At 38.9% G+C, this 27,770-nt stretch overlaps 1 protein-coding gene across 4 annotated transcripts in view; it reads left to right on the forward strand.

The window, feature by feature from the left end:
- MXI1 (MAX interactor 1, dimerization protein) overlaps positions 1-27,770 on the forward strand; it is an 81,927-nt gene that overhangs the window by 13,677 nt on the left and 40,480 nt on the right. For 3 of the 4 annotated variants that reach the window (XM_027591501.2, XM_027591490.1, XM_027591485.1), the window contains exon 2: positions 4,850-4,982. In XM_027591501.2, the coding sequence (XP_027447302.1) occupies positions 4,850-4,982 (133 nt within the window). Of the gene's footprint in view, positions 1-3,330; positions 3,577-4,849; positions 4,983-27,770 lie in introns of those variants that run through there. The other variant, XM_027591509.2, reaches the window with a different exon arrangement.

Genomic DNA, 27,770 nt, shown 5'->3' on the forward strand with positions numbered 1-27,770 from the left:
GCCCTTGTCATTTTGGGGTGGAGGATGGAAAGACGTATAACTGTGAAGGTTCTCATTTAGGAGCTCAGGACTCACCCTTCCTTCATCTTCAGCCTTCATTACTTGAAAACCCCCATCCTTAAAGATAATGGCAGAAAACAGTGCCCCTGTACAGCAAGCGTTTTGCACTTTCAGGGAAGTTCTCTTAAGCACCAGGTATTACCAATACAGTGACTTTGGCCTTGTAACTTAACCTCAGGGTCCCTTCCCCTCTCTCCATCTCTCCTGTCTGCAGAAAAGATGTAATACAGACCAGTCTCCTCCATTGTTCATGAATCTGCAATAAGTCGTTTGGAAATTTGCATCGAGTAAACTGTGACAGAAAGGACCCCTAAGAATGGAGAGCTTTGCCTGCTTGCTCCAGAGGGCAGCTCGTCCCCATCTGGGCTGTCTTAGTTAGAGGCCTGGGGCATTCAGGAGGACTTTTTACCATCTTCAAATGAGGCTCCCCTGAGAGAGATACTTTAGGGAGAGGACAGAACCGGAGACTGCGGGTAAGATTCCAGTTTCTTTGGTCGGAAGACTTTGGAAGCCTTGCTTCTTCTCAGTTTCCCCATCTGCATTTATAGGGCAAACTTGATTCATTTGAGCAAAAGAAAGGCCACAGCTGCTTCTAGGTTCCTCCAGCCTGGGACTGGTGCTGAGGGATGGTTTGTGAAGCACATTCCTTTCCTGAGGCTAGAGCCCCAAGCTTTGTGCTACGAGAGGCCTTTGTGACCAATGTCAAAGCAAGAACTCTAGGAGTCAGCCAGAGCAGGGAAAAGGAAATGGCACCTTCAGTTGCTATTAGAAAAGACTGACTATTGCTGTACATAAATCTGCCCTTAACACTGCCTACTGCCCTCCATCACCATCAACTCTGCTATTCTTCAACATATGCAGGTGGCCTTTTTGGTGACTCTTGCCCTACTTTCCATTTCCTCCTCTCCCTCTTGGCCATGACTGTAAAAGAAGGGCTGGTTAATTCATCTGGAGGTCAACTGTGAAAGGTCAGGCACATGCACCGAGCATCCTGCTTTCTCTTAATAACTGCTAGGACTTATGATCTATGGATCTAAACCCCTGTGTATTTTCAGTTGGTACATTTTTTTTATTGCATGTCACATGGTTTATCTCCCATTGGGGAGACTTTTATTTGTCATGAATTTACCTCTTTTAAATTCCTGCAGTAACCCTTTAGCAATTTGGGATCTAAAGCAAGGCGTCTACAAGTGGTAGAAACTAACTTTGAACCTAATAATTTCTGCCCTTAACTAACAGATCTTAGTGAATAGCTATTTTCTTTTAAATAATTCCATTCTTCCCTTTACCCAACATGTCCCTTGTCGAGAGTGGTTGTTACTTACCAATACCTAATGGGAAAGCCCAGATCTGAAGTGACAACAGAAAAAGTCAAGTCCCTATTTCAAAGTCTTTACAAGAGAAATAAACTCTCCTGTGAACAGCGTGGGAACACCTCTCATTTTGGGTCTCCCTGCATTTGATGGAACATCTATTTGGTTCTTAAATGTGGTGCCAAGTGTAATATTTAAAAGGGCTGGCATAATTTTGCAGCTTTTGACCTCATTGGAAATCTTGTTCACTTTGAAAAAAAAAAAAGAAGAGGAAGAGAGAGAGAGAGAGCATTAAAATGCAGCATGAATCTCATGACATTTTTGAGAGTAAGATTTTCATTCTGAGATGATATTTTCTGCAGTAGCCACTGGAATGACCACAGGGAAGGGGAAATTCTCCCCTCACCAAGAGCTTCCTGTTATTTTGGATGTCCACCAGCAGGTTAAAATAATCAGGGTGGGAAAAAGTTATGGCTGTTTATACAATTCCCAGCTTGCTCCTAGAGCATTCAACAGTTATGACCCTCTTGCCCTTCCTCTCCCTAGACCAATGGTTCTCAACTGGGAGTGATTTTTGTGCCCCAGCGGACATTTGGCAATGTTTGGAGACCTTTTTGGTTGGTAGTGTGCTACTGGCATCTAGTGGGTAGAGGCCAGGAATGCTGCTGAACATCCCACAAAGCACAAGTCTGCCCCCCCCCCACACACACCAAAGCACAAGTCTGCCCCCTCCCCTCCTGAATTATTTGCCCGAAATGTCAGTAATGCAGAGGTTGAGAAACTCTGGTCTAGACTTTGAGGGCTTGTTAGATGGAGGACTTGGAATGAGAACGGAAGAGAGGGCAGCCATTGGCAATTCTTTAATGTGGTCCCTGCTCTCTTTAGCCCCTGCTTTCAGTTCCCTCTCTATGGAGGAGAGCAAGAGAGGAAACAATCATCATAGCTTCCATTAACTGAGGGGCATGTACTAAGTGCTGGAATTTTTTCGTTTAATCTTCACAATAAGCCCTACTGACTATAGACTCCTTGAGAGTAGAGTCCATGTCTGTTTCTCTCATTACTGTACACATTATGTCTAGTACAGTGCCTGGCACATGGCAGGCCCTCAATGTTTGGATAAATGGAGTAACTGTATCTATTTTATACATGAGGAAAATGAGGTCTGAAGAGTCCAGACAGGTAGTGTAACTAGCAGAGTCAGGATTTAAAGTGAACCCTTTGAGACTTCAGCCCCAAATCACTTATCCACTGAATTATGTCCTTCACTGGCAACACCAGAGAGGATTTCTAGCCTCTAAAGTCACTAGCGAGGGGCTGGAGCAAAATAAGTTTTTTTTAAAAAAACGCACGAAATACAGAACTACCTCTATGTGGAAACCAAGGTGGAAGAAGGGCCTCATGGAAACTTTCTGTGGTACGGATGGGATCATCCCCTGTTTCTGAACAGTGATCTTGGCTTTTCAAATGCTTGTGTGTGCGCCAGCCGAACAGTACGTTTTGCGATGGGGAAACTGAGGCATGGAAGTTACATGAAAAAGTGGTAGTAGATAGAGGACTAGAACATGGCACTTCAGATAATGAATGCTCCAGGTCCTGGGCACCCGCCGGAAGTCGCTGAGAAAAGAGCTTCCCGATAACTGGCTCAAATTCTTCCTTCCCAGAAGTAAAGCCCAGATAACTTCTTAGTCTTTATACCCTAAAGACCGAAGTCGAACGGGACTACATTTCCCAGCTGCCATTGCGGAATTCGGCAAAGCGCAGGCGCACTGAGGTGGTATGTGTACTACCACTCCCGGTGTACAGTGGGAGGGGGCGGGACTACATTTCCCAGGAGGCAGAGGAAGGGGCGGGACGGGGCGGGTCTCGGTGCTGCGCCCGCCCCTCCCCCGTGCTTGCGCGGGGAGGTAAACAAACCGCGCGCGGGCTTGCCGGCGGCGGCGGGCGCGGCGGGCGCGGCGGGCGCGGCGGGGGCGGCAAGGGGCGGCGGAGAGCGCGCCGAGCCGCGGCCGGGCTGGCCCGCCCGCCCGCCGCACATGTCCCGGGGCGGCGCCGGCCTGTAGCCGCCTGCGGCGCCTCCTGTCGGCCGGGGAAGGGAGCGCGGAGCGGCCCCGGTCGCCACCAGCGGTGCCCATGGAGAGGGTGCGGATGATCAACGTGCAGCGCCTGCTTGAGGCGGCCGAGTTTTTGGAGCGCCGAGACCGAGGTAACGGCTGGGCGCCCCCGCCTCCGCCAACACCCAAGCCCGCGCACTCCTCCGCGCGGGGAATGCGGTGCGATGTGTGAGGGGAGGGAGGGTGCGGGTGTGAGGAGCGGGGTACGTGCGTGAGCAGGGGAGGCAGGGCTCGTGCGTGAGGGGTGCGTGTGTAAAGAGGTGCGTGCATGAGGAGTGTGAGTGAGGAGCGCGTGTGTGAGGGAAGGGGTGTGTGAGGGGAGGGAGGGTGCGTGTGTGAGGAGCGGTGCGCTGGCGACAGGTGCGTGGGTGAGGAGGGATGCAGGGAGGCGGGGGTGCGTGTGAGGAGAGGTGCGTGGTAAGGGGGGGTGTGAGGAGGGGTGCGCGTGGGGAGGGGAGAGCGGGTGGGGAGGGGTGCGGGTGATGGTGGGCACCCGGAGCCTGCGAGGGGAGGGGTGCGGGAGGGGCCGCGCGGGCCTGTGTGTGCGGGGAGGACGAGGATCTGGGGGCAGAGGGGAGGTGGGCCAGAGCAGAGGGAGGGAGTGTGTTGCGGGTGGGCGCCAGCCCGAGGACTTGGGAGGGAAGAGGGAAGAAAGAACTGAAGGAAGGGGGTAGGCGGCGGCGCAGGTAGGGGTGGAGGAGGCGAGGCTGGCGGCCGAGGAAGGGAATGCCTGCCGAGGAGCCCGTGGGGAGGAGGGTGGACACCTGTGGGGAAGGGACCTCTGAGAAACTGAGGTGGGAGGAGACGGGACCCCATTTAGGGACCGAGACTAGAAGAGAGGTAAAGAGACTGGGGAGTGAAGAGTAGGAACTCTGGAAATTAAGGTGTCGGGGGGAACATGTCCTCCGAGATGAGGCGATTGAATGGTTTGAAATACGTGAAAATGGAACGCTTAGGGAGAGACCTAGAATGGAGAGAGTTAAAGGGGGATTTCGAGGCGGGTGAAATAAGGTGGATGGGGGCTAGTCTTAGAAATCAGCGTGTTTCAGTCAAGAATTCTTGGAGAAAAGGATTTTGGAGAGGATGGAGAAATTACTTGGTTTAGAAGAAGTATCTGTACCCCTCTCAGGTGATGGGTTGGGTCTGTATATAATGTTACAGAATCGATGTCCTGGTAAGGAGAATTTTATCTTCCCAAGCAAAAAGTGGGAAAATATTACCTCCTTTTCTTCTGCTGTTTTCAGCAACATTTTACTGCAGGGACTTTAGATCTGTGGATCCATGGATTTGGGTACATTCCTGTTATCATGTTTCTCTCTCTCTCTCTCTCTCTCTTTTTTTTTTTTTTTTTTGCTGTCTCTTTAGAGTGTGAACATGGCTATGCCTCCACGTTCCCCTCCATGCCGAGCCCCGGGCTGCAGCATTCAAAGCCCCCAAGGAGATTGAGCCGAGCACAGAAACACAGCAACGGGAGCAGCAACACCAGCACTGCCAACAGGTAGTAAGCTGGGAGGTTTAGAAAGGGCAGCTGGAGGGAGGGAGCACACACTCAGGCAAAAGTGCAAGCCCTACTCACCTCAGTTCTCTAATACCAAGTCTGGAGCAACACTGACTAGCCAAATGAGTTCCCTTACCACCATCCCCGGAGCTTTGGCCCTTTTAAAGTAATAAAGTCTAGATATCATAACCCGACTTTGTGTGGAAGGGAAGGAGTAGAATCCAAAAGACAACCAAAGAGTTCTTGCTGGGTTTATTAAGTGGGGAGATCTGTGACTGAGAGGGACAGTAAATTGAGACTTGACAGCATGTGTCCATGCATGCAGCCACATGCTAAAAGTAATCTTGGGCCAGCTTTAAACTTGGACAATCCAAGAAGAATTTTTAAAAACCAGAAATAGCTCAGGCAGTATATAAGGCAGAATCAAGGGTTCTGTTAAAGGAATAAAAATATTTGATTAGAGTAGGAAGTTAGTGGGCAAGGTCTATTTGTTGTTTAAGGGTGAAAGGGAAGACCATGCTATGAAAGTTGTATCTCTTACTTGATAAGATTGAGTTGGTAAGGGAGCTTTTAAAGGAAAAACAACAACAACAGAGAAAGAAGATGCTTATTTTTCAGTCCAAAGAGATCCCTAGAAAATGCTCGTCTGGATGTACTCAGACACAGTTGACTTCCATTTTTTGAAAACTTTTGGTAGTGCCTGGCTGGGTCAGTGAATTCTAAGGATTCAGCTCATAGGAACTTTTCAAAAGGCCATCTTTAAATCAACAGATGCTGTTTTTTCCATTGACAAGAGGAATTAAGTGAGACCTTTTTTTCTGATCCCCAAAGCTTTGTCTAGAGAATGTAAGCATTTATTTTGGAGAAGCACAGAGCAATCTCTGGGTAACTAAGGTTGCCTGAAGAGTTTGGGGAACTCCAGACAGGTAGTTGGGTAGTCACTTGGGGAAGTAGATTGGGGAGAGAGCAGGAATAGGGGCTCTTACTAATAGATGCAGGAAATTTGAGGCTCCTACAGATAGTAATTAGAGCTCAAAAGTATGGATCTTCCCACTCTGCATTTTTGACATTGCTGAGGCAAAACTAGGATTCACCCTTCCCCCTTTGACTAATCTTTAAAGCTGTATGTTTCCTTTTTTGGCTTCTTCATTAGGACTATTCTGTGTTTTTTTTTTTTTTTTAAAGATTTTATTTATTTATTTGACAGAGAGATCACAAGTAGGCAGACAGGCAGGCAGAGGGAGAGGGAGAAGCAGGTTCCCTGCTGAGCATGGACCCCAATGCGGGGCTCGATCCCAGGACCCTGGGATCATGACCTGAGCTGAAGGCAGACACTTAACGACTGAGCCACCCAGGCACCCCATTCTGTGTTTTTTAAACTTAACTTTTAAAATTATAAAAATAGTTAGCTATAAGCTTAATATGCTGTATTTATGTTTGTGTGTCGGTTGGTCTAGAGGGTTTTTTATGGTATGAGAGTTTTGGGATGAAAATATGTAATATGATATGCAGCATTATGAATTTTTTTGTTCTTCACAGTTTCTCTGGTTCAGTGTCAGCAACTAGGATCTATATTTCAAGAATTCAAATTCATGGGTTTTTCAATCCATGTGTAGATTAAAAAAGGTTTTTTTTGTTTTTGTTTTTTAATTTAGAGACATGCAAAGAGTATCACATAAGAAACCAGACCTGGGTTTTGTCATGCTACAAGTATTTACTGAGTCTTTCTTATTTTGTAGACATCACGTAAATGATCTTATTACATTTTTTCTTCGTCCCTCTTCTCATCTGTAAAATGAAGGGAAGGACTACATATTTACCAAGGTCCCTTTTTCCTCTGAAGTTCTATGACATTGATTTATTGACAGTTCTAGAGATCAGTTACAATATTAGTTATTCAGTATACCACTCCATCATTGCAGATGTGACATTGTTACTGACAATTCAAGGATTATGGATGCATAAATAAGATACACATTTCTAGATTTTACCAGTTATGTTACAGGTCTTTAGTAAATCTTTGTCATCTATTGACTTATACTTTGTTCAGCTTGGGGTTTTGACTAAGTGGTGTTTCTGTTTCATGGTAGTGTTCCTGTTAGGATTCTACTATTGTGTGTGGGACCACAGTGCTAATTACTGTATGTTTTAGCACAGCACATCAGAAAATCTGTAAAACTACAGGCATGCCATGTTCTTATAGTATCCATGGGAAAATAATTATGTATACATTGGACCACCCAAGACTAAGGAAGATAATTTTTCAGAGGAATATAAGTAGTAAGAAGGAAAGAAAAAGAGAGAGCAAGAAATAGATTTTAGAATATATTAAGGTCCACCCATGTGTGGGATTTAGACTGGGGCCTATAGATGAGAACTAGTATGTTAAAGTCAAACACTAGAAATTATTTTTCCTTACCATTTGTTTAAAACTTCTGCTTCATGGAATAGAGGAGCCAAGGATCAATTTCCGATGCTGGGGTATGTGGGAAATGGGGTTGTTAGTACATTTGAAGGAGACCTTATGGACATCTGTTAACTTTAGGCCTATTACTGGATTTAGTAGAAATTTTATTATATTGGTTACATAAAGCAGAAAGAAGACTTGTAAAAATTTTCCATTTATTAGTCATCTGAAACAAGGAAAGGAATAGAGTTAAGAGGATATCTGTCTTATTTTCCTGATCAAAAAGCTACTTGTGTGGAAGTTGCTGTACTATTATGCATCTTGGATGTTGATATCTTGTTTGTCATAAGGTGATATTTGTTTCCCTGACATTGTAGCATCTTTCAAATATAATGTTGGTTGGCTTTTTCCCCCTGATATTATCAGGTATAATATGATCTCCCTGATATAACTCTTGAAATCTTATTTTCATATAAGTACAAAGGAGAGAAAAAAAATAAGTGATATAATGTGATATTACAAACATGTACCTTGAAAATCCCAGTAATTTTATCATTTGATGTCCTTCTAACTGACAATTCAGAAGTGGGACCTATAATATGTAATTATTTTTTAAATACATGGTTGACTTTACTGTAGTCTTGGTCATGACCTTCTGGCACATTTCCTAAAATCACCCTTCCTAAGATGCTACTGCTATTAGAAAACCTGGCTGCAATTGCTATCTGGCTTATTGAAGAGCATCACATAAGCTCAGATTCCCAGCTTTTTACTGTTTGGTCTCACAACTGAAAAATTTAAAGATCTGTCATCTTTAAAACTCTACTAATGCTACTCTACCTGGCTTCATTGTAACACTGATTTTTTCCTAAGTATCTCTTGAATCTGCCTTCTTTTCCCTTATCTTCATTACTTCCCTCCTAATGAGATACCATCTATCTCTCATCTGGAGAACGATTGTAACCTAACTGGTATCCATGTAACCACTCGTGCTCCATATACAATTCTGATGAATTATATTGGCTAGCTTTCGTTGAATTCCTTCAATACACCATGTTTCCTCCTACTTCAAGGTCTTTGCACATATTCTGTTCTTTCCCCTTTTGCCAAGTTGTCTCTATCTAATAACACTCTTATTTCAACTCAATCATAACTTCTTCAGGGAAGCCGTTTCTCATGAGCCAAAGTAGATCAGGTGTTCACATGATGGCACTCCTACTTTTCCTCATGGTGGTGATTATAGTTTGTAGAAATACAGTTCTCTGATTGATAAATTCATGTCTCATTCATTGGACTAAAAACTCCATGAAGGCAGAAATTGAATCTCTTCTGCTTATGGATTTACCCCAGTATCTATCACAATGCCTTGTACATAGTAGGTGTTTCTTAAAAAATGGAAGGTTTTCAAACTCCAGGTAGACTGCCCTCTGTGGAACTGAATTTCTCTTTTGTGCTGAGTACCATATTAAAGTCTGGAAGGAGAAATGATACAACTCCTGCTTTGGCAAACTCTGATTACATTGTATTCTAAAGGATGTTAACGATAATATATTTGGAAAGGAAGATAATATGTAGTATTTGAAGAATAAAAATCTCCAACTTCTCTTAAATGTATATTATAGTATACTATAGTATAATATATAAGTGTATTATAGTAGACTATAGAATGTTGCAATTAATTTTAAAGAACACTCATTGTCATCCTGTCGTGAAAATAAAATCATAAATGTACCCGCAAGAACCATATGTCTGTCAAATATTGGCAATAAATGTTGGTATGAGCCTATGACACATAGTAATTGCATTGTTTTAAGCTGATGTAGAAAGTCATGGTAAGTACCAATTTATGTTTGATTTTTAAGTTGATGAAAAATTTATTCTATTTGGTATCCTTTGGATATTAAAGAATCTCACAAGACCAGCCACATTTCAATTCCACTTGTTAGGATTGAGGACATTAGAAAACAGAACAGCTTTCCTTTTGCTTATAAGGCTTTATTTTAATTTTTCTTTTTTTTTTTTAAGATTTTATTTATTCATTTGACAGAGAGAGACACAGCGAGAGAGGGAACACAAGCAGGGGGAGTGGGAGAGGGAGAAGCAGGCTTCCCGCCGAGCAGGGAGCCCGATGTGGGGCTCGATCCCAGGACCCTGGGATCACGACCTGAGCTGAAGGCAGATGCTCAACGACTGAGCCACCCAGGCGCCCTGTTTTAACTTTTCTTAAACTACAGAATTATGAAATGTTTTAGTCTTAAAGGGAATGATTGTATTGTTATATTTTCAGCTTTAAAGACTTTTTGGTTGTCTTCTTCATGGATTATTAGGTTTTTGGGGGAAGTAGTGGTGAATTTTTTTTTTTTTTTTACAGATTTTATTTATTTATTTGACAGAGAGAACAAGTAGGCAGAGAGGCAGGCAGAGGGAGAGGGAGAAGCAGGCTCCCTGCTCAGCAGGGAGCCTGATGGCAGGACTCAATCCCAGGACCCTGGGATCATGACCTGAGCCGAAGGCAGCCGCTTAACCGGCTGAGCCACCCAGGCGCCCCGGTGAATTCTTTTTTTAAGAAACTATCCTTTTACCAGTAGAAGTAATTTCAAATTTGTTATATTTTCTATTTTTATTCTTAAATATGTACCTCTTTGTTCACTGAATAGTTGAATGAAACCTTATTTTTATTGTGAAATTTCTTTTTACTATTCTATGCTTTTCAAATTTTCTATATCAAGAAATTGTTCCTGAGTCTCTATCGAAAAAGAGTATCAGGACAAAAGTAGAGATTAGTAGCAGTTAAACTCTTTGTGATGTTAGTATTGTTCTTCAGTATTTTCCAAATGTTGAGTGATTAACACCTCCTGTGTGATATTTTCTGTGATATTCTGTCTTCCCCTAAAACTGAGTTTAAATGAAAAATTATCAAGAATTATTTATGTACCTCACTGTAAACAAACTCAGACTTTCCATTAAATGCTTCATTGAAGCATACGTTTGCTGTTGGAGTTTCTAAAGGACACATTCCCTTATGGAAGTATTGTTTCAAGGAGACTTGATGATCATGCCTTGTAAGTCAGTAGGATAGCTGCTTCTGTTCCTATTTGATTAGCGGCCTTTTTCCAGATATTGAATACATGGTGTGGAAGATCACAAATTATAAAAAGGGAATTCAAGATTTCATTCGGTATAGTTCTCTGCTTTATGAAGGTAAGATATTATCACTCATTTTATGATTAAAACTCATGTGGCTTAGAGATGGTAAGAGATAACTAACTATAGGTGGTGGTTGATTTAATATCAAGCTGGATTTTCAGCAGAATGTGCATCATTCTAACCAGATGAGACTGTTGACCCGAAGAAAGCTTTTTCTTCTAGATTTCTCCTTGCAAAGGAAACAGCATTGCATTCTTTTGGACATAGCATGATTCTTGTCACTTCTTAAGTGAAGACAGTTTTGAAGATACTAATCTAATCAAAGAGCTTTGATGGTATCGTTTGACAAAATGTATTTCCAGATCCCATTTTTGGTCAATAGTGCTGATGTAATATAAGCATGCATATTTTTTTGTTAGATTGTTTTTATTTTTCTTTTTGGCTTCCTACATTTTAAAATACTGGCAGCTTTCTCTCCCCTCTGCGTATGTATGTAGGTGTGTGTATGTGTGAGAGAGAGAGTGTATGTGTGTACAGCATCTTCATTACCATTTGATGAAGGAAACACATGTTGTCAAGTAAACATATAAATATATTATTTCAAACTATGATGAGTTTAATATAGGAAAAATAGATGATCCTGTGAGGAGTGTAATGGGGAAGACCTGATTAATTTTGATAGATAAAGGAAGGCATCTCAAAAGTTGAACCTCTTGCTTTATCTTATCTTGAACATTTTTTTCATGTTCATACACATCTGTTAAATCATATTAAATTATAGCATGATATTCTGTTTCATGTTTTACCATAATTTGTTAAGCCAGTCATCCATTGATGACATTTAAGTTATTTTTAGATTTTTTTTCATTCAAAACAGGGCTACTCTGAACATCTTTTTGCAGATAACCTTTGTACGTTTGTCCACCTAGATTCTTAGGATAAACATCAAGAATTAAAATTGTTGGGTCAAAGGGTAGGATCCGTCTTCAACAACAATAATAATAATAATAATAATAATAATAATAATAATAATAGTAACCCTCTGCGTTTAACATACTACTTGTCTGTAAAGCCCTTTAATGTATATTATTACCTCATTTGAATTTCAGAACAGTTCTGTGAGGTAAAATGAAAATATTTTCCTTATTTTTTTTTGATGAGGAAACTGGACTGGCATGCAAGGTAACTTGCACAGGTAGAACCAGGAGATAAGACAAATCCCTGGGATTTGTTTCTCTGGGATCAGCAAACAGCCCTTCGTAATAATTTACTTAAAAAGTAAGACTTAGTGACTGTAAGCTGAAATTTATGTGTTAGCACTCTCCTTTTCTGCTCTGCCAAATGTCTGAAACGTGTGGTTTGCATCTACTGCTTTAATACTTTCCCACCATTGCTTTTCAACTTTTGCAATTTGCTTCCTCAATTTGCTTCCTTTTTCACTAGTTATTGATACTGCTCTCTTAAAGGTAATTAGTAACCAAATTTACCGAACTTATACTATGTACATAGAACATGCTTCTCTACCATAGAGGAGCTTATGGTGTATTCGGAAAAATATGTGTGTAATGAAATGGTAAATTAAACAAGTCAGTAAGATGTTATAAACGTGGCTATATTTGTCAGATGACAGTATACAGATTAAATTATTTAAATTCACAGAAGAGATTACAATAGGTTATTGTAGAAATGTTATAGATTCACAGTATATACTTATTCATTAACTTTGACATACATTGAAGGAGATATAGGGATTCCATAACTTAGTATAAGTGAAATTCCTTATGTTTTATTTAAGTAATTTCTTATAAGAGAATATATTTGGTTTGGTAGATAATTTTGTTATTAATGTTACTACATACATTTCAGGGGAAAAGTGTTGTGGGTTTTCTTTTTATTTAGTTTTATGACATTGGATAAAAAGGTTTCGGTGTGGTATTTATTTCATTACATTTCTTTATTATGGGAAATATTTTTGATAGTCTTTTGAAAACACTAAACACCATTTGTGGAGGCCACATGATGAGAGCTTTGAAGCCATTTGAAATGGGCATTTTTAAATTATAGAAGAATATAATTTTATTTTATTTATTTATTTTTAAAGATTTTATTTATTTATTTATTTATTTATTTATTTATTTATTTATTTATTTATTTATTCATGAGAGGCAGAGGCAGAGGAAGAAGCAGGCTCCCCACGGAGCAGGGAGCCCGATGCAGGACTCAATCCTAGGACCCTGGGATCATGACCTGAGTGGAAGGCAGACGCTTAACGACTGAGTCACCCAGACGCCCAAAGAACGTAATTTTAGTCTCAGTCAATGTATTTTGATAAAGCAACTGATTTTCCTTTATTCTTATTTTGATTAATTAGGGACAATTCGGATTCTCTTTGAGGAACTGTAAAGAACCTTTCTTTTTATGTAATAAGAGACTAGAGGGTAAGATGTAGTAAGTTTGTCTTGGTATTAGAGGAAATGTAAATTTTGAGGTTTTTAATTTTGATTACCATAATTTTGTGTGGGAGTATATATCTTCAATATGAATAACAGGAAAAAAAGTGATCTTCAGATTTCACAAAAACTCTGGATGAGATATTATTGTTAATCCTGAATCTGCTAGGATTGGTTTCTGTAGTCTTTTTTGGTAACAGTCAATGCACAGAAGTTATAATTTAAAATTTAGACTTCTAGCCTGGCTCTAAAACCATTTGGTGTTCTTAATATTATCATTTTAACATGTTATTCAGTCATTTGTCCTCTGGAAGGCTTGTTACTTTCTTGGAAATAGTACTATAAGCCAAAACGAAGTATTTGAATCTCATTTTTCTATAGAACCATTGTTTATTAGGGAGGTTCCTAAAAGCTCAAATTCTAATATTTTTATTGAATTTAGCACAAATATCATACTTAATCCATTTAAAGAAACAAAACAATATATAAAATTTATATGGTATATGTATGTATACAAGGTATATATATACACAATGTATACAATTTATTATATATTATATATAATATAGGTATTATATATACATAAAAATATATAATATTTAAGTATATAATATATACTTATAAAATATATATTATTAAAATTTACTATTGTATATATATACAATGTATATATATACAATGTATAAAATTTAAACATTTTTAAGTATGTATAAATAATTAAATAGAATTACATGGTGGTAATCTAACAATGTAAGGTTAAAATGCCATAGTGTATGTTATATAGTTGTAATAAGTCATGCCTTATTTCTTTCTTTCTTTATTCATTGGCAAAAAGTGGATGATGGAATGTGAACTATAAGAGGACAGGAACTTTGTAATTTTAGAGTATTTGTGTTCCTAGTGTAGGTACTCATTAAATACTGAATGAATGGCTGAATACTTTGAGCATGATCATGTACATCTGAAGGTACTTTTTAATGAAATGTTGACCATATTTTTTAGAAGACATTTATTTATTTAAGATTTTATTTATTTGACAGAGAGAGACACAGCGAGAGGGAACACAAGCAGGGGGCATGGGAGAGGGAGAAGCAGGCTTCCCGCGGAGCAGGGAGCCTGATGCGGGGCTCGATTCCAGGACCCTGGGATCCTGACCTGAACCGAAGGCAGACGCTTAATGACTGAGCCACCCAGGCGCCCCTTGAGAAGACTTTTAGAGAGACTTAGGCACAATTGATTGCTTTGTATGAAGTTGATCTAGGGGTGTTTAATATCATTATTCTCATTGTCAGTTTATTTGTGGCAGGTATACTTATTGGAGACAAAGTTATGTTTGTGTTTTTAAAATTGAAGTTGAAGCCCCTGTTATTAGAATAGCCGAGTAACGTGTTTCTTTTATTCTTTAAACAAACATTTAAGTATTGGTAGGAATTTAATATTCACTTATTAAGTACCAGGATGTGTTTCATTTTGGTAAATAGCTTGGGTGTTAATGGTAGAGTGTGGCAAGCATGAGGTCCTGTCCTGTGGGATGAAGGCCCCCTATTCCACATGTTCACAGGAACACTTGAATGTGGATGGTCATAGCATTATTCATGACCACCAAAAGCTGGAAACAAAATATCCGTAAGCTGCTGAATGAGTGGACAAGCAAAATGTAGTATGTTCATGCAGTGGAATACTCTCCAGCAATAAAAATAAACAAACCACTCATACATATAACAAAGTGGATGAACAACAAACACATTAAATAAGGTCAGATACATAACAGTACATATTGTATAATTCCATTATGTGAAATTTATTTTAAAAAAGGCAAAACTGGGGCGCCTGGGTGGCTCAGTCGGTTAAGCGGCTGCCTTCGGCTCAGGTCATAATCCCAGGGTCCTGGGATCGAGCCCCGCATTGGGCTCCCTGCTCAGCGGGGAGCCTGCTTCTCCCTCTCCCTCTGCCTGCCTCTCTGCCTACTTGTTCTCTCTGTATCTCTCTGCCAAATAATTAAATAAATAAGTAAGTAAGTAAGTAAATAAAATATTTAAAAAATAAATAAATAAGTAAGGCAAAACTATAGAAATTAGCAGATCAATGGTAAGTGAGGGATGGGAATGGAGATTAACTACGAATGGGCATGCAGGAACGTTTGGGGTGATAGAAGTGTCCCCAAATTGGATTGTGGTAAAGGTTATGCAACTGTGTAAATTTACTGAAGCTCATTAAACTATACCCTTAAAATGGGTGAATTTTTTAGTATGTAAATTATTCTTTTTTAAAGATTTTATTTATTTGACAGACACACAATGAGAGCAGGAACACAAGCAGGGGGAGTGGGAGAGGGAGAAGCAGGCTTCCCGTGGAGCAGGGAGCCTGATGCGGGGCTCACATCCCAGGACCCTGGGATCATGACCTGAGCTGAAGGCAGACGCTTAACCGACTGAGCCACCTAGGCGCCCCTTTAGTATGTAAATTTTACCTCAGTAAAACTGTTAAAAAAATTGTCTTTTGCTGTTTATTGCAGTAAAATAAGAAGAGTCTGAACATGTGACAGGTGCTAAAAAGAACTAAAGGTGGAATGAATGAATATTAAACAATTAGGCCTTCAAAACTTGAAATAAACCAGTAAGGGGTTAGGAGTAGGGAGTGTAGCTGGTTGGAAAAAGGTACCTCCTCCATTCTCCTGCAGCTACCACAACAAGGAGATTCAGCTATCCTCCCAGCCTCTCGTCCCTTACTTCCTTTGAGAATCACTTTTCTGTGTGATGTACTTGCCTTACACAGTAAGATTCTTTGAAATAGATCTTCTGCTTCTAGTACTATAGGGAAGAATGGAATATATTAACAATAAAACTTGGGATCAACTTCAGAAAAATGGGATTTATATTTATTATAATTAATGCTGTTAATTATGGTACTGTTCTTTTCCCTCCAAAGTATCTATTGAATGTTTATTTTATGCCTGACTCTATCCTAAAATATTAGATTACAATTTGGAAGTCAAGAGATTTAGGAAATCACTGATATTTTCTGCATTTTCAAAGGTTTTTAGAATATTGCTCTGTGTTATCATATATTATGTGTTATCACACAGTGAATGTCCTGTTTTAACTTTTGGAAGTATGCTGAAGAGCAATAATTTTAATTTTCAAAATTCTCTGTAGTTTTTAATATTGCTCTCTCTAAAAAGTGATGATTTCATGAATAATGTGTAACTTTAGTATGTGTTAGATGCTTCTTAATTTCTGACACTACTAAGAATAGAAAGTGAAGTAGTTATCTTTTATTTTAAATTCATAACATTTAAAAAAGAAGTAATAGATGTATATAGTTGTAAGAGTCCGCTAATACTAAATGGCTTATAAAGAATAACATTCATCTACCTCGTCTCTCCTCTTCCAGTTTCTACTTCCTAGAGGCTACCACTTTCAGTAATTTAACAGTTCATCAGCTGTTTGCTTTCTTCTTTCTTTTTTTTTTTTTTAATTTTTACTTATTTAAGTAATCTCTACACCCAACATGGGGCTTGACCTCATGACCTTAAGATCAAGAGTCACATGCTTTTCTGACTGAGCCAGCCAGGCACCCATGCTTTCATATTTCCAAATAAGAAGCTTATTCTGGGGGACACTGGGTGGCTCAGTCGATAAGCATCTGCCTCTGGCTCAGGTCGATCCCTGCATCGGGCTCCTTGCTCTGTGGGAGGCCTGCTTCCCCCCCCCCACGCCCCCTGCTTGTGTTCCCTCTCTTGCTGTGTCTCTCTCTGTCAAATAAATAAATAAAATCTTAAAAAATAAAAAAAAGCTTATTCTGGGAGCCCTTGGGTGGCTCAGTTGGTTAAGCGTCTGACTCTTAATTTCCACTCAGGTCACGATCTCAGGGTCATGAGATCAAGCCCTGTGTCAGGCTCTGTGCTCAGCATGGAGTCTGCCTGAGATTCTCCCTCTGCCCTTCCCCCGTTCTCTCTCTCTCTCCAAATAAATAAAATCTTTAAAAAATTTTTTAAAAATAAGAAGCTTATGCTATTTATTGTCTGTTGATTTCCTGTTATGGAAGATGAAGACTTGAATGTGTATACTCTTGACTAACAGCAGATTAATCATATGCTGGAAATGAAAAAATTTTTAAGGTACACATAAATACAGGTATTTCCCAAAGGAATGAGGTTTTTAAATAATGTATTTTCTAGTACTTTGTATTATTAGTCTCCCACAATAAGGAATTAATATTTTATTCTCATTTTTGAGTATTTTGTGGTACATTAGATTATTGCCTCGATTTCTGGATGAGTCTTACTACTTTTTAAAAAAATAAGCTTTATTTGGATATAATTTCCATACAATAAAATTCCCCAATTTTTAGTGTATGAGTCAATGACTTGACATACATATACAGTCATGCAACCTCCAGCAAAATTATGATATAGAACATGTTTATCACCTCAAAACATTGCTTCATGCCTCTTTACAGTCAGTTTCCTATCTCCGCCTCTTGGCCCTCGCAACTTCTCGTCTGTTTTGTATCACTGCAGTTTTGCCATTTCTAGAGTTTCATATAAGTAGAATCATGTATATACTCTTTTTGCATCAAACTCCTTTCACTTAGCATAGTGTGTTTTTGAGATTCATGTTTTTCTACATTTCAGTAGTTCAGTTTTTTATATTGCTGAGTAATAATCCATTGTATGGATCCATCACAATTTGTTTATCCATTCACCAGTTGATAGACATTTAGGTTGCATATAGTTTTTAGCTATTACAAGTAAAGATGCCATTACTTTCATGGGCAGGTCTTTTGTGTTTTCATATGTTTTAGATAAATACCTAGGAGTGGAATTGCTAAGCAATATAGCAAATATATTTATAAAGAAATTGTCAAACCATTCCCCAAAGTGTCTGTACCATTTTACATTCTGACTAGCAGTGTAGGAGACTTCCATAGCTCCACAACCTGGATAGCAGTTGGTATTGTCAGTCTTTTAAATTTTAGCCATTCTAGTGGGTATGTCATGATACCTTGTGGTTTAGATTGCATTTTCCTTATAACTAATGATCTTGAACATCTTTTTATGGGCTTGTTTGCTATTGATATATCTTCCTTGGTGAAGTATCTAATTACGTTTTTTGACTTTTTTCTTTTGAGTTTTTTTTTTGTTGTTGAGCTGTAAAGAGTTCTTTGTAGAGTCTAGGAGCACCTGGATGGCTTAGTCACTAAGCATCGGATTCTTGGTTTCATTTCAGGTCATGTCAAGGTCTTGGTTTCAGCTGAGGTCATCTCAAGGGGCTCGATCTGCACAGAGTCTGCTAGGAGTCTGCTTGAGATTCCCTCTCCCTTTGCTCCTCCCCCCCCCCAATAAATAAATAAATAAAATCTAAAAAAAGAGACTGTTATCCAAAATATACAAAGACTTTAAAAAAGAGTTCTTTGTAAATTCTGGTTACAAGTTCTTTATTACATATTTATTTTGCAAATGTTTTCTCCTACTTAGTGGTTTGCCCTTATCATTTTCCTAACAGTGTCTTTTGAAGAACCAAAGTTGCATATTTTGATGAAGTTCAGTTTATAATGTTTGTGTTTTATTATTCATGCTTCTAATGTCCTAAAAAAATCTTTGCATAATCCAAAATCATGAAAAATTTTCTCTTTTCTCCTAGCAGTCTTACAGTTTTAGGTTTCATATTTAGATCTAAGTTTCATTTAGAGTTAATTTTTGTAGAAGTTATGAGGCAAAGGCTAAAGTTCATTTTTTGGAAAATATACTTTTTTTTTTTGGAAAGATTCTACTTTCTCCACTGAACTACCTTAGGATCTTTGTAAAAAATCAGTTGACCACATATGTGTGAATCTGTGATTGGTCCATTGATCAGAATATTTATTTTTGTTCCAAAACCACAGTGTCTTCATTACTGTAGGTTTTTGGGGTTTTTTTAAAAGATTTTATTTTTTATTTATTTATTTGACAGAGACACAGCGAGAGAGGGAACAGAAGCAGGGGGTGTGGGAGAGGGAGAAGCAGGCTTCCCGCCAAGCAGGGAGCTTGATGTGGGGCTCAATCCCAGGATCCTGGGATCATGACCCGAGCCAAAGGCAGACGCTTAACGACTGAGCCACCCAGGTGCTCCCATTACTGTAGGTATTTAAGATTTTATTTATTTATTTAAGAAAGAATGAGAGAGAGCGTGCACGAGTTGGGGGGAGGGGCAGAGAGAGAGGAAGAAGCAGACTCCCTGCTGAGTAGGGAGCCTGATGCCAGCTCAATCCTAGGACCCGGAGACCATGACCTGAGCCCAAGATAGACACCTAACCAACTGAGCCACCCAGGCACCCTACTGTAGTTTTTTTTTTTTTTTTTAGTAAGTCATGAAATCAGGTGTGTAAGTCTTCCAGTGTTGTTCTTCTTTTTCAGAAGTTCCTTTGACTATTCTAGGTCTTCTGCAATTTAATATACATTATAGAATCTGCTCGTCAATTCCTACAATAAAACCTATTAGAATTTTGATTGGGATTGCATTGAATCTCTAGATCAATTTAGAGAGGCCTCACACATCTGAACAATACTGAATTTTCTGATTTATGAACATGGTATGTCTCTTCATTTACTCAATTATTTATTTATTTATTTGAGAGAGAGAGAGAGAGAGAGAGCATGAGAGGGGGGAGGGTCAGAGGGAGAAGCAGACTCCCTGCTCAGCTGGGACCCTGATGCGGGACTCGATCCTGGGACTCCAGGGTCATGACCTGAGCTGAACGCAGTTGCTTAACCAACTGAGCCACCCAGGTGCCCTACTCAGTTATTTAGATGTTTTCATAGTTCAGCAATATTTTATAGTTTTTCAGAATGTGAGTGATGTACATACTTTGTTAAATTTACCCTTAGGTATTTATTAATCTTTGATGCTATTGTAAATAGCAATTGAATTTGGTATATTAGTTCTAATAATTTGTATATTCCTTAGGATTTTCTAAATAGATAATAAATGATATTGTTTGCAGTACAGAGATTTTTACTTCTTCCTTTCCATTCTGTATGATGTTTCTTTTTTCTGCTTAGGAACAAGGCTCCCCCTTGTTCCTAATCTTGAGAAAACTTGCATTCTTTCACTGTTGAGTATGATAGCTGTACTTTTTGTAGATGCCTTTTCACAGTTTCAGGAAATTCCTTTCTTTCCTAATTTACTGAGTTGGGTTTTTTTTTTATCATGAATAGATGTTGAATTTTGTTAAATGCTTTTCCTGCATTTATTGAGATTATATTTTATTTTTCAAATTATTCTGTTAATGTGGTGAGCTACATTGATTGGTATTTTTGTTGAATCTTAAATCAATCTTGCATTTCTGGAATAAACGTTTGGTCGTGGTGTATTTTGTGATACTGACACCAACCACCCATAGTTAGCACAGTGTCCACAAGTTTAAGGGTGCAGTTCTCAACTACAAATGCTGGCTGTACTAACTGGCTACAAATTTGTGGGTCCTTAAAATCCCCGCAGGTTTGGTAATTCACTAGAACTACGCACAGAACTCAGGAAAGCACTATACTTATGACTACAAATTTTATTATAAATAATATAAATCAGGACCAGCCGGGCACCTGGGTGGCTCAGTTGGTTAAGCGACTGCCTTCGGCTCAGGTCGTGATCCTGGAGTCCCTGGATCGAGTCCCGCATTGGGCTCCCTGCTCAGTAGGGGGTCTGCTTCTCCCTCTGACCCTCCCCCCTCTCATGTGCTCTCTCTCTCTCTCTCACTCTCAAATAAATAAAATCTTTAAAAAAAATAATAAATCAGGACCAGCCAAATGAAGAGAAATATAGGGCAAGGTCTGGGAGAGTTGGGAACATGGACCTTCTGTGTCCTTTCCCTGTGGAATCAAGATGCTTTACCTTCCCGACACATTGATGTATTTACCAACTAGGAAGCTCACCTGAGCCTCAGATTCCAGAGTTTTCATTTCAAAATCATTGTCATAATTGAATGAATCACTGACCACATGATTGAACTCAATCTCTAGTGACCGTTCTCTCCCTGGAGGTTAGGAAGTCAGGTGATACCAGTGGCTTGAAGCCCCAACCCTCTAAACACACAGTTCGTCTTTCTGTTGTGATCAGCCCTCAGTTTGAATCATCTTTTTAGCATAAACTCAGGTGTGGTCCAGGGCCCACCTTGAATAATGTAGACACTCCTATAACTTTGGAAATTCCAAGGTTTCACGAAGTTGGGATAAAGACCAGACAAATTTTAGTTATAAAACTCATTCTTTCTTTCTATTTGCTGTTGGCTTCAATTTGCTAATAATTCGTTAAGAATTCTTGTGTCATGAAGGATAGTAATCTGTTTTTTTATTTTGTTTTGTTTTTTCCCAATGTAATTTCTTTGGTTTCACTACCAGGATAATACTGGCCTCAAAATGAGTTGGGAAATGTTCCCTCTTCCTTTATTTTTTGAAAGATTTTATGTAGGATTGGTATTATTTATTCCTTAAATGCTTAATAACACTTGCCAATGAAAATTCTGGGCCTGGAGTTTTCTTGTGGGAAGGTTTTTGATTATGAATTCAATTTCTTTAATAGATGCACGAGTATTCAGGGTTTCTAATTCTTGAGTCAGTTTTGATAATTTGTATTCTTTCAAGAAATTTGTCCATTTCATCTAAGTTGTTTGAATTTGACATAAAGTTGTTCATAATATTCTCTTATCGTCCTTGTAATATCTGTAGGATCTAGGGACGCCTGGGTGGCTCAGTTGGTTAAGCGACTGCCTTCGGCTCAGGTCATGATCCTGGAGTCCCGGGATCGAGTCCCACATCGGGCTCACTGCTTGGCAGGGAGTCTGCTTCTCCCTCTGACCCTCTTCCGTCTCGTGCTCTCTGTCTCTCATTCTCTCTCTCTCAAATAAATAAATACAGTCTTAAAAAAATATATCTGTAAGATCTATAGGAATGTGCACTTTTTCATCCTGATAGGATTTTTTTGTATTAGTAATTTCTTTTTTTCTTCGTCAGTCTTAGAAATGTATCAATTTTACTGACTTTTAGAGTTAACTTTTGGTTTTATTGATAGTCTCTATTGTTTCCTATTTCTTATTTTGTTCATTCCTCTTCTTGGCTTTATTATTTCTTTCCTCTACTTCAGAGTTTCTCAGCCTCTGCACTATTGACAATTTTGGCCAGATAATTCTGTTTTGAGCATCATAGGATGTTTAGCAGCATCCTTTACCTCTCCTCACAAAATGCCAGTAGATTCCTAGTTGTAATAGCAGAAAATGTCTCCAGACATTGCCAAATATCTGCTGATGAGCAAAATAGCCCACAGTTGAGAACCATTGCTTAACTTCTTTCAGTTTAGTTAACTTCTTTTTCTGACTTCTAAAAGTGATCTCAGATCGTTGATTTTAGACTCTACCCCCAACATAAGGATTTAAAGCTAAACATTTCTCTTGAAGCACTGCTTTAGCTGCATTGAACAAATTTTGATATGTTGCATTTTCTTTATCATCCTTCTGAAGATATTTTCTGATTTCTTTGTGAAATTGTTCTTTAACCTGTGACTTCTTATTTCCTTCCTCTATTTCTTTGGGTCTAATTTGCTCTTCTTTTTGTTCTTTTTTTCACCTTAAGAATTAAGGTGAAAGTTAGACCATTGATTTTGAACCTTTCTTTTTTTTTTCTAATAGGAGAATTTAAAGCTAAATATTACTGTATGAGCATTGCTTTAGCTACATCCAACAAATTTTGATGTGTTGTGTTTTTATTATCATTCAGAATATTTTCTAATTTCTCTGCATTTTGTTTTTTGATTTGTGGCTTATCTTCCAAATATTGCTGTTTTTCTAGATATCTTAATTATTTTTGATTTCTAATTTAATTCCATTGTGCTTAGAGAACTTACTCTATAATTTTAGTAGTTATAAACTTATTGAAAATTATGCTTTACAAAGTGTATAACTTGCATGTTTATGTAGTGAGCCAAAAGATTTATCAGAGGCTTAAATTAGATTGGTATATTTGAAATAAGAATGTTTTTTTAGGGCACCTGGGTGGCTCAGTTGGTTAAGCAACTGCCTTCGGCTCAGATCATGATCCTGGAGTCCTGGGATCGAGTCCTGCATCGGGCTCCCTGCTCAGCGGGGAGTCTGCTTCTCCCTCTGACCCTCTTCCCTTTCATGCTTTCTCTCATTCTCTCTCTCTCAAATAAATAAATAAAATCTTTAAAAAAAAAGAATTGTTTTTTTACTGAATTCAGTTCATATGTAATTAAAATTTTTTCCCCTGTTTATTGAAAATGTACATACAGGGGCACCTGGGTGGCTCAGTTGTTAAGCATCTGCCTTCGGCTTGGCTCAGGTCATGATCCCAGGGTTCCGGGATGGAGCTCCACATCGGGCTCCCTGCTCCACGGGAAGCCTGCTTCTCCCTCTCCCACTCCCCCTGCTTGTGTTCCCTCTCTTGCTGTGTCTCTCTCTGTCGAATAAATAAAATCTTTTATAAAAAAGGAAATGTACATACAGAAAAATACAAATTCTAAGTGTACAGCTTGATGAATTTTCACAAAGGTGAAGAAATAAAATATTACAGACTTTTTTTTAAAGATTTTATTTATTTATTCATTTGAGAGAGCAAGAATGAGAGAGAGAGCACATGAGAGGGGGGAGGGTCAGAGGGAGAAACAGACCCCCCGCTGAGCAGGGAGCCTGATGCGGGACTCGATTCCGGGGCTCCAGGATCATGACCTGAGCCGAAGGCAGTCGCTTAACCAACTGAGCCACCCAGGTGCCCCAAAATATTACGGACTCTTAGAAACCCTTCCCTTTGACTCTTTCCAGTCACTGTCACCCCCTCCCTGAGGTAACCACTATTCCAACTTTTGATACTGTAAATTAATTTTGCCAGTTTTGAACTTTGTATGAATGGAGTTATGCTGTGTGTATTTTTGTGTATCTGCCTTTTTTCATTCATTATGTTAAAATTATGAAGATTCATCCATGTTATTGAATAATAGTTCATTTTCAGTGCTCTGTAGTATTACATTGTATGAGTATTTCACAGTTTATTCATTCATTCCATTATCAATGGACATTTGTTTCCAGTTTTTGGCTAGTATGAAAAGAAAGATTATTCTTTTGTATGTCCTTTGATGAACATACATTAGTTTGATACATACCTACGAGTGGAGATGCTGAGTCCTAAGGATTGTATATATTCAGCTTCGATATATAAGTTTTAAGGGAAATTTTATTGATTGTAGTTATTATGCATCCTTTTTAGACACTTGCTTTTTCTGTGGCTTTAGTTATTGTGGTGGTTATGTTTTTGTCATTGTTAAGGAAGAAGCAATATGTTTCTTTTAAGGCAGTTTTCCTAAAGGCCTGCAATATTCAAGGTTTACTATTTTTAATGGTTTTTAAAATGTACTTTTGATAGAAACAAATATACAAAATTACTGTTTTGAGGTAATTACTTTAATAAGGTATGAAGCTGAGCCTGGGTGGCTCAGTTGGTTAAGTGCCTGTCTTCAGCTCGGGTTATGATCTCGGGGTCCTGGGATCAAGCCTCCTATTGGGCTCCCTCCTCAGCAGTGAGTCTGCTTCTCCCTCTCTCTCTGCCCCTACCCCCCACATATGCTTGTACATGCACTCTCTCTTTCTCTCTCTCAAATAAATAAATAAAATCTTTAGAAAAAAATAAGTCATGAAGATGAAAAGTATGACAGGGAATATAGTCAGTAAAATTGTAATAATATTGTTTGGTGACTACACTTATTGAGTGAGCACTGAGTAAGGTATAGAATTGTTGAATTATTATGTTGTATATCTGAAACTAATATAACACTATGTTAATTATACTTCAATAAAAATTAATTTAAAAAAGAATTACTTTATTGTCAGCATGATCTTCTATTAACAGTGTTTTTCAAACTTTATTGAACACTGTATTATACCACTAGCAGCAAAAAATTCTCTATTCTTTTTTTTAAAGATTTTATTTATTTATTTCAGAGAGAGAATGAGAGATAGAAAGCACGAGAGGGAAGAGGGCCAGAGGGAGAAGCAGACTCCCTGCTGAGCAGGAAGCCCGATGTGGGACTCGATCCCAGGACTCCAGGATCATGACCTGAGCCGAAGGCAGTCGCTTAACCAACTGAGCCATCCAGGCGCCCAAAAAATTCTCTATTCTTGTCAGCCCCCTTCAGCAATATACTTCAGAGGTCCCTGCTCTAATGGGGCTGAAGTTTTCTGTTTTTCTTGCCCTTTGAGTATATATAGAGGAAATACAAACTTTAGGATACAATTGGAAGATACTTGTTTAGCTTCAGAGAATGTGTTATTTTCATTGTGTGGAGGGCAACATTTATTTTACAAAGCAAGTGAAACACAAATGTTAACAGATTTGGGTTTTGCTCATTAATTCAACAAAGAGAGAGAGGTCTTTTCTTTTGCTGGAAGAGAATATTAATTCTGGGAATGGGGGCTTTTATTTTTCTTCCACGGTGGCACTACTCTTGAGCCAAACTGTACTATTTTGTTCAGTTTCAATTCTATGCTTCATTTCATTGACTGCCACCAAACTACACCCTAAAGAATTAAAAGTTTATGTATTAGAGCTGTGTTGTGGTCCGTGAAAAGTCACAGATCTGGTTGAGATAATGATTTCCATTCAAATAGTGAATTCATCAGCGTGTCTCTCTTAAAGGAATATTATTTGTAGAGAAAGATTACCTATGATTCAGTGATAAAATGATAGAAATGTCTTTTTTCTGTCCTTAGAAGTTGTTAAGCATTCAGAGTAAGGGTGTCTGAAAGGCGTACAATTCATTAGTGTTTGCTTTCAGAGGGGCATTTTATTTGGAGAAGAAAAGTGGGCTAACCCAGTGGATTATTAGAACTTCTCAACCTTACAGAGAACCAACTTACCATAATTGAATACAGCAATGGTATATTACTGGAAGGGTTTGGTTGGACACATAGTCTCAGAGAAGCAAAGAGGTTGTTTCCGAGTGTGCTAGTACGTGATACTCATTTATTGCCAGCACTATTTGGATCATTATTTTCTTTGTGTCTCTATAATTAGTCATCTTTCTCTCTGTCATACCCTAAACCTTGTACTGTTTTCACAGCTGACTAAATGACCAAAACACTTAAGTTTTCTTTCAGTTTCTTTTTTCATCATTATGGTGGTTTGTTTATTTCCAGGCTAATTTCAACTATTATTGAGAATTTATCAATTTATTGACCCATGTAGTATACTTGATTGTTTTAGGTAGTGTATTTTTAGTTTTGTTAAAAATAATAAGAGTAGGGGTGCCTGGGTGGCTCAGTCGTTAAGCATCTGCCTTCGCCTCAGGTCATGATCCCAGGATCCTGGGATCGAACCCTGCATCGGGCTCCCTGCTCCACGGGAAGCCTGCTTCTCCCTCTCCCACTCCCCCTGCTTGTGTTCCTGCTCTCGCTCTCTCTCTCTGTCAAATAAATAAATATCTTTAAAAAAAGAATAAAAAAAATAATGAGTAGTTGCAGTAGCTAACATTTACTGAATATTTTATGTGTTAGATGCTTTTACATATTTTTCTCTAATTCTTACAGTAATCCAGCCAAGCCACATGTTATTATTCCAGTTTTACAAATGAGGAAACTGTTAATCAGAGAGGTTAAATAATTTGTTTAAAGTTACACAGCTAGGAGCGCCTGGGTGTCTCAGTCGTTGGGTGTCTGCCTTTGGCTCGGGTCATGATCCCAGGGTCCTGGGATCAAGCCCCGCATCGGCTCCTTGCTCCTTGGGAAGCCTGTTTCTCCCTCTCCCACTCCCCCTGCTAGTTTCCCCTCTCTCGCTGTGTCTCTCTCTGTCAATAAGTAAAAAAAATCTTTAAAAAAAATAAAGTTACACAGCTAATGTGAGGGATAGAGTTAATAGACTTAGGACTTTTTTCCTTTAACACCACAAATCTTTATGACCTATATATTGTTGTTCTCTGGTTTTGCTTTGGACTTCACAGCTCTGCTTATTTTATTTTATTTCTTTTTCTTCCAAGTTTTTATCTAAATTTCAGTTAGTTAACATACAGTGTAAGTTTCAGGTGTAGGATTTAATGATTCATTACTTACATCTAACACCCCAAGTGCTCATCACAAGTACCCTTCTTAATACCCATCACCCATTTAACTCATCACCCTGCCCACCTACCCTCCAGCAACCCTCAGTTTGTTCTCTATAGTTAAGAGTCTGTTTTATGGTTTGTCTCTCTCTCTCTCCCCTCCCCCATGTTCATCTGTTTTGTTTCTTTTTTTTTTTTTAATATTTTATTTATTTATTTGACAGAGAGAGAAAGACATCGAGAGAGGGAACACAAGCAGGGGCAGAGAGAGAGGGAGAAGCAGGCTTCCTGCCGAGCAGGGAGCCCGATGCGGGGCTCGATCCCAGGACCCTGGGATCATGACCTGAGCCGAAGGCAGATGCTTAACGACTGAGCCACCCAGGCGCCCCAATCTGTTTTGTTTCTTAAATTCCACATCTAAGAGTGAAATTATGTGGTATCTGCTTTTCTTTGACGGACTTATTTTTTTTAGCATAATACTCTCTATGTCCATTCACGTCATTGCAAATGGAAAGATTTCAATCTTTTTTTTATTGCTGAGTAACATTCCATTGTATACATATACCACAACTTCTTTATCCATTCATCAGTCGATGGACATTTGGGCTCTTTCCATAATTTGGCTATTGTTGATAATGCTGCTATAAACATCAGGGTGCATGTGCCCCTTGGAATCAGTATTTTGGTTTTTTTTTTTTTTTTTAAAGAT

Source organism: Zalophus californianus, chromosome 15 (assembly GCF_009762305.2).
Source record: "Zalophus californianus isolate mZalCal1 chromosome 15, mZalCal1.pri.v2, whole genome shotgun sequence".
NCBI lineage: Eukaryota > Metazoa > Chordata > Mammalia > Carnivora > Otariidae > Zalophus > Zalophus californianus.